At 55.1% G+C, this 12,606-nt stretch overlaps 5 protein-coding genes across 5 annotated transcripts; 3 read left to right on the top strand and 2 right to left on the bottom strand.

The window, feature by feature from the left end:
- Nucleotide 1: 1 nt before the first annotated feature.
- BBK36DRAFT_1158333 (Aldo/keto reductase) lies at nucleotides 2–1,023 on the bottom strand (the record flags this gene model as incomplete). Its single annotated transcript, XM_024894101.1, has 3 exons — nucleotides 2–711; nucleotides 770–890; nucleotides 973–1,023. 3 exons carry the CDS (start codon nucleotides 1,021–1,023, stop codon nucleotides 2–4), a joined length of 882 nt encoding a protein of 293 aa, XP_024750816.1.
- A 1,174-nt stretch (nucleotides 1,024–2,197) lies between these two features.
- On the top strand, nucleotides 2,198–4,160 carry BBK36DRAFT_1116166 (UPF0061-domain-containing protein; the record flags this gene model as incomplete). Its single annotated transcript, XM_024890206.1, has 2 exons — nucleotides 2,198–3,172; nucleotides 3,231–4,160. 2 exons carry the CDS (start codon nucleotides 2,198–2,200, stop codon nucleotides 4,158–4,160), a joined length of 1,905 nt encoding a protein of 634 aa, XP_024750815.1.
- A 583-nt stretch (nucleotides 4,161–4,743) lies between these two features.
- Nucleotides 4,744–7,386, top strand: BBK36DRAFT_1196872 (NADH-quinone oxidoreductase; the record flags this gene model as incomplete). The annotated part of the gene is made up of 6 exons (XM_024896955.1): nucleotides 4,744–4,858; nucleotides 4,930–4,953; nucleotides 5,031–5,082; nucleotides 5,156–5,170; nucleotides 5,239–7,143; nucleotides 7,266–7,386. 6 exons carry the CDS (start codon nucleotides 4,744–4,746, stop codon nucleotides 7,381–7,383), a joined length of 2,229 nt encoding a protein of 742 aa, XP_024750814.1.
- Nucleotides 7,387–7,885: 499 nt separating this feature from the next.
- On the bottom strand, nucleotides 7,886–8,875 carry BBK36DRAFT_1167889 (hypothetical protein; the record flags this gene model as incomplete). Its single annotated transcript, XM_024895098.1, has 1 exon — nucleotides 7,886–8,875. The coding sequence occupies one exon, from the start codon at nucleotides 8,873–8,875 to the stop codon at nucleotides 7,886–7,888; it is 990 nt and encodes a 329-aa protein (XP_024750813.1).
- A 1,576-nt stretch (nucleotides 8,876–10,451) lies between these two features.
- On the top strand, nucleotides 10,452–12,232 carry BBK36DRAFT_1207162 (pyruvate dehydrogenase; the record flags this gene model as incomplete). The annotated part of the gene is made up of 3 exons (XM_024897382.1): nucleotides 10,452–11,073; nucleotides 11,173–11,817; nucleotides 11,867–12,232. Exons 1-3 carry the CDS (start codon nucleotides 10,756–10,758, stop codon nucleotides 12,230–12,232), a joined length of 1,329 nt encoding a protein of 442 aa, XP_024750812.1. The 5' UTR covers nucleotides 10,452–10,755.
- Between the last annotated feature and the right edge of the window lie 374 nt (nucleotides 12,233–12,606).

Below are 12,606 nucleotides of genomic sequence, written 5' to 3'. Positions count from 1 at the left end.
TCTACCGCTTGTCGTCCTTGGCAAACTTGTCGGTCCAAAAAGCCCGGTAGTGGTGCTTGTTTCCCTCCGCCGAGATCTCCTTCACCTCCTCCTCCTCCAACGTGAACTTGGGCAGTCTCTCGAGGTAGCCCTTCAACCGCTCCTCCTTGGAGCTGGTTGTGAGCGCGACAATTCCCTGGTCAAGGACCCATCGGAGGCCGACGTCAGAGTCGGTAACGCCGTACTTTTCCGCCAGCCTCTTGTAGACGGGCACCACCGGGCCACCCTGAACCCTGGTAATCGGGACCAAGGGACCGTACGAAGCAATAGCGATGTTGTGCTTCTTGTGGAAGGCGACGAGGTCGCCGTGCTGGAGGTACGGATGGTACTCGATCTGGTTGATCGCGGGAGGGATCTCTGCCGTCTTGAGGATGGCCTCGAGATGCTCCTGGAGGAAGTTGGAGACGCCAATGGACTTTGCGCGGCCGGAAGCCTTGATGGCCTCGAGGTCGGCCCACTTCTGCTGCAGCTCCTCGTCGCTGTCGGCGAAGAAGGGGCCGTGGATGAGGTACAGGTCGACGTAGTCCAGGCCGAGCTTCTTCAGCGAGAGGACGAATGCCTCTTCGGTGTTCTTCTTGTCCGTGGCGCTGATCTTGGTGGTGACGAAGAGCTTTTCGCGGGGAACGCCTGAAGCCTTGATGGCAGCGCCGAGCTCCTCTTCATTTCCGTATACTAATCAATTGTGAGAAACGATGGTTCCTTATTCAAGGTTGATCAGGTTTTGACACACCTTCGGCACCGTCTAGGTGGTAGTAGCCAATCTCAATGGCCCTTTTGGTCAGGTCAACGAGATCCTGCTCCAGAGGTCCTTGATTGCGCTTGAATCGGGCAGTTCCGAGACCATATCCGAGCTGCCAAACCGGGTCAGTACAAAAATCGGCTCAACTTGACTCCGAGTTGTATCTCCAATCAAAGGTTAAGAAGACGCCGTACCAGGGGGATCTCGTTGCCGTCGTTGAGCTTCAAGGTGGGCGGGAACGACATCTTGGCGGCTGGACAAGTGAAGGATCTGAGATGAAGACGAGCAGGAGGCTGTCGAGGAGCAGTTTTGGATCGCAAACAGAGGGAGGGGATTCGAGTCCATGAGCAGCAGCTGGACCTACTTATAAGTGGAGGTCCGAGATGCGTCAAGGCTGTTTGGTGCATGGCGTGCAACTACCCCGCCGATGATAAATGCTGCTCTAATGGGGTTGCGAGGGGAGTTGCGAGAGGTGGTTTATAAGGTGTTATCTTAGGATTGTAGCTGAGGCTTGAGGAGGGAATAGTCGGTTATTTTCTTCGCTCCTATCGTTTTCAATTGGACTATAAGGGTGGTTACATGTACGTTGTGTAGGTGGTTGGAATGCGTCAAGCACATATCATCACTCTCCATCTGTAGATGGTGTCGTTTCTTGTGTCTCTTGTACCTTACAAGTATCTCCCCGGAACCAAGACTCTCCAGGGTTTTATCCACCGAATGCTCTCTATTTCCTCTGTAATTCTCTATGACTTTGGCATGCAGTGGTAGATAAACATGATGTGGAAGTTGACGAGCGTCACGCCATATTATTAGCTTGATGCTCTCTAATATCTTAGCCGGGTAGGGAGTGATGGATCCAGGGGACATTGAATGAGGCCAGACTGGCGTGCTATTACCTCAGGACCTTGCGTCTTCGTTAATCCGGGTATTGACCACTATTGCTGTCAGAAATCATTGAAGAAATCCAAATGTTAGGCACATCCTTCATCCTTCTCATGACCTTCATCATTATGTAATTGATACCCGGCAGCTTCTCCTCGGAGGTCCGATTGCAGGACTGATTCCTCCGCCATCTTCTAGGGTACACTCTGAGGCAAAGGTGCTCTGTAAGCAGCTAGACGAACCACTGCAGACAATGGATGGTGGGGCAAGAACTGCATGTCGCAGCGATTCGCTCGGTGATGTCACGGAAGTGCAACCTCCAACCTCATCCGGCTCGCCACTTATCCGAATATAAGCGCCTGAGTCGCCGCAAGCCGCAGCCCTGGTATTGCATGCCAATTGTCCAAATCGTCGTCTCTCATGCTGCAAAGACAACTCCATGCGAGCCGTTTCATAAAGGGAGCTCTGCCGCTGAGGATCCTCGGCGCATCGTCATCAACAAGACAATTTCTTCGATATAGCGGAAGCACGCGAACCATGGCCTCGTCCGAAAAGCCGTTCCAGGGCGTTTCGCTGGCCGATCTGCCCAAATCATGGAACTTCACGGCGAAATTGCCCCCGGATCCAGCCTTTCCAACCCCGGCAGCTTCTCACAAGACGCCCCGAGACGAAATCACACCACGTCTCGTCCGCGGTGCCCTCTTCACCTGGGTGCGACCCGCTCCGCAGCAGGACCCTGAGCTGTTAGCCGTGAGCCTTGCGGCTCTGCGGGACATTGGAATCAAGGAGGATGAAGCAAAGACCGAAGACTTCCGGCAATTTGTAGCTGGTAACAAGCTATATGGCTGGGACGAAACAAAGCTGGAAGGCGGGTATCCATGGGCGCAATGCTACGGAGGCTTCCAGTTTGGCCAGTGGGCGGGACAGCTTGGAGATGGGAGAGCCATCTCGCTGTTTGAAGCAACCAATGCGGCGACCAATGTGCGATATGAGCTGCAACTCAAGGGAGCCGGCTTGACTCCATACTCGCGGTTTGCAGATGGAAAGGCCGTGCTGAGATCCAGTCTCCGCGAATTTGTCGTTTCCGAGGCGCTCAATGCATTGAGGATACCTACGACTAGGGCGCTGTCTTTGACCTTGCTTCCCCATTCGAAAGTTTTGAGAGAGACTGTTGAGCCTGGGGCGATAGTGCTGCGGTTCGCCCAATCGTGGCTGCGACTGGGCACCTTTGACCTGCTACGGGCAAGAGGAGACCGCGATCTTATCAGGAAGCTCGCGACCTACATTGCGGAAGACGTCTTTGGCGGCTGGGAGACGCTGCCTGGGCGACTAGAAACACCAGAAGAGCCTACCAAATCACCACCCCCTAAGCGCGGAATACCAGCCTCTGACGTCGAGGGGCCCAGCAATGCAGCCGAAAATAGGTTTCAGCGTCTGTACAGGGAAATTGTCAGGCGAAACGCCGTGACCGTGGCCCATTGGCAGGCATATGGATTCATGAACGGTGTATTGGTATGCAATCAACCTGCAACTGTCTTTTTGAGAAGGCGTCCACTAACACCTCTGGCAGAACACCGACAACACCTCGGTATACGGTCTGTCAATGGACTACGGGCCGTTTGCGTTCATGGACAACTTTGATCCATCATACACTCCGAATCACGATGATCACTTGCTGCGGTATAACTACAAGAATCAGCCTACTATTATATGGTGGAACCTCGTGAGACTTGGCGAGGCTCTTGGAGAGCTTATCGGAATCGGAGCTCAAGTCGACGACGAGACGTTCATCGAGAAGGGCATCAAAGAAGATCAAGAGAAAGACTTGGTTGAGCGAGCTGAGAATTTGATCTCGCAGGCGGGAGAAGAATTCAAAGCCGTGTTTCTGAACGAATACAAGCGACTCATGACGGCGAGACTTGGCCTACGCAACTTCAAAGAAGGGGACTTTGAGAACCTCTTTAGCGAAGTGCTCGATACGATGGAGGCGTTGGAGCTGGATTTCAACCACTTCTTCCGCCGCCTGAGCTCCATCAAATTAGCGGATATCGCAAATGCAGAAGGTAGAAAAGAAAAGGCTGCCATCTTCTTCCACAAAGAAGGGCCACCCACCGCCACTGGGGAGGATGCTGGAAAGGAGATGATTGCCACTTGGCTTGAGAAGTGGCGTGCGCGTGTTCTCGAAGACTGGGGCCAAGAATCATCCGAAGCTCTGTCTGACGAGAAAGACGCCGAGAGGATCCGGGCCATGAAGCAGGTCAACCCCAACTTTGTTCCCCGAGGCTGGATCTTGGACGAGGTGATACGCCGCGTCGAGAAAGAAGGCGAGAGGGAGGTTTTGAACCGCCTCATGCACATGGCTTTACATCCGTTTGAGGACTCGTGGGACGGAGCCACGATTGACGGTATCGAGTATAAGGGCGACCGAGAGGAGGAGCAGCGATGGGTTGGCGACGTGCCCAAGTTTGAGCGAGCCTTGCAGTGCAGTTGCAGTTCATAGACGGCAACGAGTTCAATAGTGATATCCTTCACGTCATGGATGGTAATTATAAAAGCAGCCATGTCTGCCTTCTACGTCATGTCATGTTTTTACTTGATGAGATGTTACGACCGGCGGTAAGAGGCAATGTTCATCGAGATGAAAAACTCTCTCCCCTGCTTCCATAATCGGCGTAGATGTTTCTTCTGGAGCACAAGATAGAGGAGGACTCGACGGAGGCAAAGGAGGTCCCGATGCTCAAGCTCGCCTACAATAAAATGTGCCCGTGTACAATTAATGAGAAGGAAAAAAAAGGGAAAAAAGAAGAGGAAAAAATCACCAGCCAAGGCGTCGCATATTATATGGCTCTGCCGGTATTGCGGGCACCAGAGTTTTGCCTCAGGCAGCGGCCCCAGGCAGCTTGCAGCCAATGAGCGTGCTCGCAAATGGATCCGTAAGGGAAACCCACTAGCGCCTCGCAAATGGGCTTTGCCAACCCATCCAGACAAGCAACGGATCGCTCTCATCACCTTTTGAGCCCTTTTCCCCCCGTAAACCCTCGCCGCCACGGTTCTCAGCACGTTCAATCCGTCAAGGCGACACGATGCTCCGACAGTCTCTGGCACGTTCGGCTTGGCGGACCGGCAGGCGGGCAGCCGCCGTCCCGCGGGCTTTCGCGACAACGCCCAGACGGTCTGCCGAGGTGGAGCTGACCATTGGTAAGCCTCTTGCCTGGCTTTTCTCGACGCAATTGGCGACGGAGGGCGTGTGTTTGCTGACGGTGCTGCAGATGGAAAGAAGGTCTCGATCGAAGGTATGGCTCTGGAGGGCGGGCGCCGGAGGGGCGCTGCGTTGTGGGAGGCTTGAGGAATTGCTGACATGGATTGCTAGCCGGCTCGGCTCTGATCCAGGCCTGCGAAAAGGCCGGAGTTACTGTGCCCAGGTCAGTATGGGGGAGCTTTGCTGCTCGATTGAATTGGAGACGGCATAAGAGTATATGCTAACATGACGTACAGATACTGCTACCATGAGTACGAAAATTGACCCCTCCTCGCCCCTCTTGCGATAATCCCGAATCCTAACCATATAACACATATAGAAAACTCATGATTGCCGGAAACTGCCGTATGTGCTTGGTCGAGGTCGAGCGGGCGCCCAAGCCCGTGGCCTCCTGCGCCTGGCCCGTCCAGCCCGGCATGGTCGTCAAGACCAACTCACCTCTTACACACAAGGCCCGCGAGGGTGTCATGGAGTTCCTGCTGGCCAACCACCCGCTCGACTGCCCCATCTGCGACCAGGGAGGCGAGTGTGATCTTCAGGACCAGTCTATGCGATACGGTGCCGACCGAGGACGATTCCACGAGATTGGAGGCAAGCGAGCTGTCGAGGACAAGAACATTGGACCCCTGATCAAGACGTCGATGAACCGATGCATCCACTGCACCCGATGTGTCCGATTCGCCAACGATATTGCCGGTGCCCCTGAGCTTGGCTCAACTGGCCGTGGCAACGACCTGCAGATCGGCACTTACTTGGAGAAGAACCTGGATTCGGAGCTGTCTGGAAACGTCATCGACCTCTGCCCCGTTGGTGCCCTGACCTCCAAGCCGTATGCTTTCCGAGCTCGTCCCTGGGAGCTGAAGCACACCGAGTCCATTGACGTTCTGGACGGCCTGGGTTCCAACATCCGTGTCGATTCTCGTGGCCTTCAGGTTATGCGCATTCTTCCCCGACTCAACGATGATGTCAACGAAGAGTGGATCAACGACAAGACTCGATTCGCTTGCGACGGTCTCAGCACTCAGCGACTGACTGTGCCCCTGATCCGAAGAGAAGGACGGTTCGAGAATGCCGACTGGGAGGAGGCCCTGACCGTTATTGCCAAGGCCTATCAGCAGACTAACCCTCAGGGCAACGAGTTCAAGATCATTGCTGGTGCGCTGACCGAAGTCGAGTCTCTCGTCGTCGCCAAGGACATGGCCAACAAGCTGGGATCTGAGAACCTTGCCCTGGACACCCCCACCGGTAGCCAGCCTCTTGCTCACGGTGTCGATGTGCGGTCAAACTACCTCTTCAACTCCAAGATCTGGGGTATCGAGGAGGCTGACTGCATCCTCATCGTCGGCAGCAACCCCCGACACGAGGCCGCCGTCCTGAACGCACGTATCCGCAAGCAGTGGCTGCGCTCCGACCTCGAGATTGGTGTCGTTGGCGAGACCTGGGACTCCACTTTCGAGTTTGAGCACCTGGGAGCCGACCACGCTGCCTTGAAGAAGGCCCTGGCCGGTCCCTTTGGCAAGAAGCTCAAGGCCGCCAAGAAGCCCATGATCATCGTCGGATCCGGTGTCACCGACCACGTTGACGCCAAGGCTTTCTACGAGACCGTCGGCACCTTTGTCGAGCAGAACGCCGCCAACTTCCGAACCCCCGAGTGGGACGGCTACAACGTGCTCCAGAGGGAAGCCTCAAGGGCTGGTGCCTTTGAGGTCGGCTTCGTCACCCCGTCCGCGGAGGTTGCCCAGACCAAGCCCAAGTTTGTCTGGCTCCTCGGCGCCGACGAGATCAACGAGGCCGACATCCCCAAGGACGCCTTTGTCGTATACCAGGGCCACCACGGTGACCGTGGCGCTCAGATCGCTGACGTTGTTCTGCCTGGCGCTGCTTACACCGAGAAGGCCGGCACTTATATCAACACCGAGGGACGTGTGCAGATGACCCGTGCCGCCACCTCGCTGCCCGGTGCTGCCCGAACTGATTGGAAGATTCTCCGAGCTGCCTCTGAGTTCCTCGGCGCTCCTCTTCCCTACGACGATGTCGCCGCTGTGCGGGATCGCATGGTGGAGATCAGCCCTGCGCTGGCTGCCTACGACGTGGTTGAGCCTGTTGCCCTGAGGGAGCTTAGCAAGGTTCAGCTGGTGGAACAGAACAAGGGCGCCAAGGCCAGCAACCAGCCCCTCAAGAAGGTCATTGACAACTTTTACTTTACAGACGCCATCTCCAGAAGGTATGTACTCCCTCCGTGCGATGCGTTGCTCCGTATATGCTACATGCTATGTGCTATATGCCTTGCAAACAATCAAGCAGTCCAACTGGCCACCTACAACAAGTATGCTAACTTCTTCGCAGCTCACCAACAATGGCCCGCTGCTCAGCCGCCAAGGCCACCGGCGACCCCAGGACGAATTTCATGGCTCCGGGTATGGAGGAGGACAGGCCCATGGGCCAGGTCGCGTACGGAGCTTGAGATGGGTGAATGTATTAAAACAAAAATAGAAGAAATTCCCTTGCAGTTCCGCAGCGGTATGTCGATTTGTACATATATATAGTAGGACGTTGGAGGGGACTAGATGCGCGGTGGTAAATATGTTGACCAAAAAGTTGGCTTCCTTCCTGTCTCGTTTGTTTGTCTCTTCCGCCATCTTTCTTATGTCCCTTCCTCTTTCCCCTTTTCGCCCTTTGTGTGGATGGCGTTGAACCGAGGGGATGAGATTTCATGCATATAGCGTCCACCAAGATGAAAGGACAAGTTCCTTCCCTCTCTTCAAGAAGGCAGGTAAGCAAGCGGACTTGTACGGCTCCGTTGTAGGCTCCGTATCTCGTGTCCTCTATTTCGGAACACCATCGTCCAAAGGAGCCTCTCTCGCCGGCTCATACTGCTCGATAGGGTCATCGAAACGGACACTCTTCTTGTTCTTGAGCCTGCCCGCAGTAGTAGGAAACAAAAGGCTGGATTTCCGCCCCGAGTTCTAGTCGGTGTCCATCCGGTCCTGCTTCTCTCTCATGCCCCTCGCGGCAGCGCCCTGCATCTCCCTCTTGATGCCGTCGCTGATGGTCTGGACGTGGCCGTCGAAGGCGCCCAGCTCGGCGGCAGCCGCCCCGAGGAACCTCAAGACGTCGTTGGCGGCGGCCTCTCGCGGCGAGTTGAGGGGCTCGTACGTGATGGGGACGAACATGTTGGGCAGGACCACGTCTCTGAGGCCGCCGGCGCCGGAGTCGGGCTTGCGCATGCTGTCAATCATGCCGTCCAGGTCCTTTCTGAGGCGGTCGTCGTGAGCAGACCGGACGGCTGCGGTGGCGCCAAAGTAGTCGTACGTGGAGTCGGCGTCGGCGTAGGCCGCTGCCGTCTCGGCGCGGACGCGCAGGTACTCGAGCCCGTAGAGCGTCTCGATGTTGCCGCGGACGGCGGCCTCTTGGGCGGAGAGGCGCTCGAGCTGCTCGAGGAAGTACGAGGGCGTGTCGGGGACGATGGCGGCGGGGGGCGGCGAGAGGAGGGCCTGGCCGTCTGGGAGGGGGACGAAGATGGCGACGGCGATGTTGTTGAGTGGTGGGATGGAGGCGGTGTTGTTGTTGTTGTTGTTGTTGCTGGGTTGTGAGCCGTCGCCTTTGCTGCTGTTGCTGGCTTCGTTGTTGATGGTGATGTTTTTGTTGTTGCTGTCCATGCTGCTGCTGCTGCTGCTCCTTCTCTGGTCCTGAGTGGTATTGATGATGCTGCTCTGGTGGTCGATGCTCCTTCTTTTGGCGCTGGTGATGCTGCTGTTACTGCTGTTACTGCTGCTGATGCTGCCTCTCCTCGAGTCCTCGTTACTGCCGCGGCGTCCTCCGTCGGGCCTTTTGGTGGCTGCTTCCGAATGTTTGCCTGCACCGTTTGTCACCTCGCGAATGAGGTCATCAAGGTCCAGCAAGTCTGGCGCCGAGTCCGTTGGCGAGGGCTCATTGCTGGATGTGTGTTCAGCCATTGGTGCGACACTTCGTCTGATATTGTGACTTTTTTTTTTTCGCTTTGTCTTGTTTTAGATTTCCCGCTTTTCCAGGACGCCTGGTTCTCAATTGAGACGAACTACAGGCAGAGGAAAAGAATTACGTTATGCACAGGGTCGAATCAAGTGACGGCGTTGGATATTGTTGTCTGTTGTAGTTTCAAGTTGTTTGTTGGAGTTTGCTATTTGTTGCTGGTGCTTGCTGAATCTAGGCCGGGGTGTGAGCTGCTAACAATAAACGTGCATACTTGGCGTCGTATCGGGGAATTTAAGATAGAGATGCACGGCAGCGCCAGAGGTCGACGTTTGGGATGGCGACTCAGGATGCTGACAGGCTGTTCCATGAGCTAAAGGTAGGTAGTAATGTTAGTCCATCACGAGTGAAAATCCTTCGTGCTAGGTAAAGGGTTGAATGGTTCGTGAGAAATGGCAAAGGTGGACGGGCAGGATATACTTGCTCCATCTCATGACTGCTGACAAAGTTAGAAGAAGAACAAACTGATATTGTGCAGTAATTGTCACATTAAGTGCGAAACCATGCCCACGATCTAGAACAAGAGGACTATCATTAGATCTAATTCATTTATACCTGCAAATTGGGGATCGGTGGCTGTGAAGAGAGGTGGTCGTCAGGATAACGCCGTAAAACGATGGGGTCTAACGGCTATGATAAGATAACTCTGTAGAAGGCTGGAAAATCACAGGCGGGTGGGCTCATTTGAACAAGCAAAAAGGACATACGAGAAGCCCGACAGGAGCGTGAGCTTCAGAGTTTTGATAACAATCACATAAAAGTAGAGAAAGGGGGGCGAATATGGCAGCTATTACTGCTCAGTCGGATGGTAACGGCTTCAGTCCGAATCGCTCAATAGTGCGCTTGGCATACCTTGTCCATATCGTTGAATGCGAGATTGATACCAGTAAGGTTGAGTTCATGTGAATAGTTGCTGAATACTTAGTATGAAGTGTCAATGGCTAGGTATGATCAGTGACTGCACAGAGCAAAGAAGCAGATGTGGTTGGTGTTAGCATTAGATCTTCGAGACAGAGTCAAGAGAGTGTCTCATGCAATCTTCGCTAGCGTTGTCCTACTCCCTCCTTTACGTGCCATAAGGACTCTCTATGGATTCAACACCTGAGACTGAAATGATCAGAAAGCCTGTCACGGTCATAGCATCAATTTTACTGAGGAATTCATTTTGGAAACCAAGCCATTCATCTTCTGCATTATTAGTATCTCGTAGCGGGGCTTTGGGGGGATTTGGTTATGCCTGACGTCGATTCCCGTAGCAGTTCAACCAATCGATAGTATAGAACTTACCTACAAATTTCGGCACCTACTTGATCAGACAAACATACCGTGTAAGTATCCTCTACGACATCCTCAACGCCTTCTGCACTTGGCGATGCTGTCAGAGACCACGTTATGTTACCTTTTTCATCATCTCGGGGGTTCAAAAATGGCGCCCTTTGTGGTCAATGGAAGGCCCCGCCTATTGCTCGAGGTCGTCAGGTACTGACACGCAGCGGACAGAGTGTTGAGGTACCCGTACGTTGAAAAAGCCAATGGCGCTAGCCCCAATCAGGGCTAGGTCCCAAAAGCTTCCAGGCGCATCGAGCTCAACGCAAAAATCTAGCCCCAAGGGATTTTGAACGACTTGTCCGTCACTTGAAGCCCTTTCCTGCCATCAACAACCCTCGGGCCCTCGCTTGTCCCTCTCTTCACGCTTGGATACGGCGTCAATTGCCATCGTTGCGCGAGCATCATCCTCTGCCTCACGCCGCCCGCCCGCTTTTCCGCCGCCTTCCTGCCCGCCCGCCACCTCACGGCAAATCTCTGTGAGAGACATTTTCCCGAGATGCTCAGCGCCGCTCTTCGGAGGCGTATCCTCGCGCCCACCCACCAGGCCCTGCGAAGTGGCTTCACGGCGCACGTCGTCCGCTACTATGCCTCCTTCCCGAGCCACCAGGTGATCAAGATGCCGGCCCTGTCGCCCACAATGCAGGCTGGCAACATCGGCGCCTGGCAGAAGAAGCCCGGCGACACCATCGCCCCCGGCGAGGTCCTGGTCGAGATCGAGACGGATAAGGCGCAGATGGACTTTGAGTTCCAGGAGGAGGGCGTCATTGCCAAGATCCTCAAGGAGGCCGGTGAGAAGGACGTCGCTGTTGGCACCGTAAGTGAATCGTCTTCTTCCTCTTGTTGTTGTTCTACTCTCTTTTTTTCTGCTCTGTTCCGTCTCTTTCCGATGCTAAGCATATTCGCTCCGGTATAGCCCATCGCTGTCCTTGTCGAGGAGGGAACCGACATCGCCGCCTTTGAGAAATTCTCTCTAGAGGATGCTGGCGGCGACGCCCCTGCTCCTCCCCCCAAGAAGGAGTCTGAACCCGCTCCTCAGTCCACCCCCGCGTCTGCCCCTCAGACAACCGCTCCTCCTGAGCAGTACGCTTCCAAGGGCAGGCTGCAGACTGCTCTCGACCGTCTGCCCAATGCTGCTCCCGCCGCCATCCGCCTGGCCCGGTCCAAGGGCATCAGCCTGGACGGCGTCAAGGGCACTGGCAAGGGCGGCAAGATCACCGAGGAGGACGTCAAGAAGTTGATCTCCAGCCCCGCTGTCTCCGCCCCCAGCGCCACCTTCGAGGACATCCCCATCAGCGGCATGCGAAAGACCATTGCCAACCGGCTGCAAGAGTCGACCCAGACCAACCCTCACTTCTACGTTACCAGCTCCGTCTCCGTCACCAAGCTGCTGAAGCTGCGACAGGCCCTCAACACCTCTGGTGAGGGCAAGTACAAGCTGTCTGTCAACGACTTCCTCATCAAGGCCATGGCCGTCGCCTCCAAGAAGGTCCCCGCCGCCAACGCCAGCTGGCGCGGTGATGTTATCCGCCAGTTCTCTACCGTCGACGTCTCCGTCGCCGTCGCCACCCCCACTGGCCTCATCACCCCCATCGTCACCGGCGTCTGAGGGCCGTGGCCTCGAGTCCATCTCCGCCAAGGTCAAGGAGCTCGCCAAGAGGGCGCGAGACGGCAAGCTCAAGCCCGAGGAGTACCAGGGCGGCACCATCTCCATCTCCAACATGGGCATGAACGACGCCGTCGAGCACTTCACCGCCGTCATCAACCCGCCCCAGGCCGCCATCCTGGCTGTTGGCACCACCCGAAAGGTTGCCGTGCCCGGCAAGGACGAGGACGGTGAGACGACTGTTGAGTGGGATGACCAGATTACCCTCACTGGCAGCTTCGACCACAAGGTCGTTGACGGTGCCACCGGTGCGGAGTGGATGCGCGAGCTCAAGAAGGTCCTCGAGAACCCCCTGGAGCTCCTCCTGTAAGCGGGAGGAGAGAGGCCGAGGGCTCCCCCATGAACACTTTCTACATATATGAGCAGGTGGCGGCGTCTGGGACGGGTTACAGATAGGGTAACCTATCGAGTCGGTGTCCCTTGTAGAGTAATTAGCATCTGGAAAAGAAAAAGGGCTGCTGTGGTTGTTGTAGTTTTTGCTAGAACCGAGTTAATTAATGGTGTTTGCTAGTACCCAATTAGGAAAATCTCAAAAAATACCATCAAAGTTAAAAACTATATTCCAATAAGCGTTCAACTCAATCCATTTCGTTTCAAATAAAGATTGATTTCGAAATGATGATGTAGTTCGTTGCTCAGCCTTCATGCCAGTCTGCAGCCGCTATGGAGCAGAACCCACCACCT

This window comes from Trichoderma citrinoviride (assembly GCF_003025115.1).
Source record: "Trichoderma citrinoviride strain TUCIM 6016 unplaced genomic scaffold BBK36scaffold_5, whole genome shotgun sequence".
Lineage (NCBI taxonomy): Eukaryota > Fungi > Ascomycota > Sordariomycetes > Hypocreales > Hypocreaceae > Trichoderma > Trichoderma citrinoviride.
This window is presented reverse-complemented; position numbering and strand designations above follow the sequence as displayed.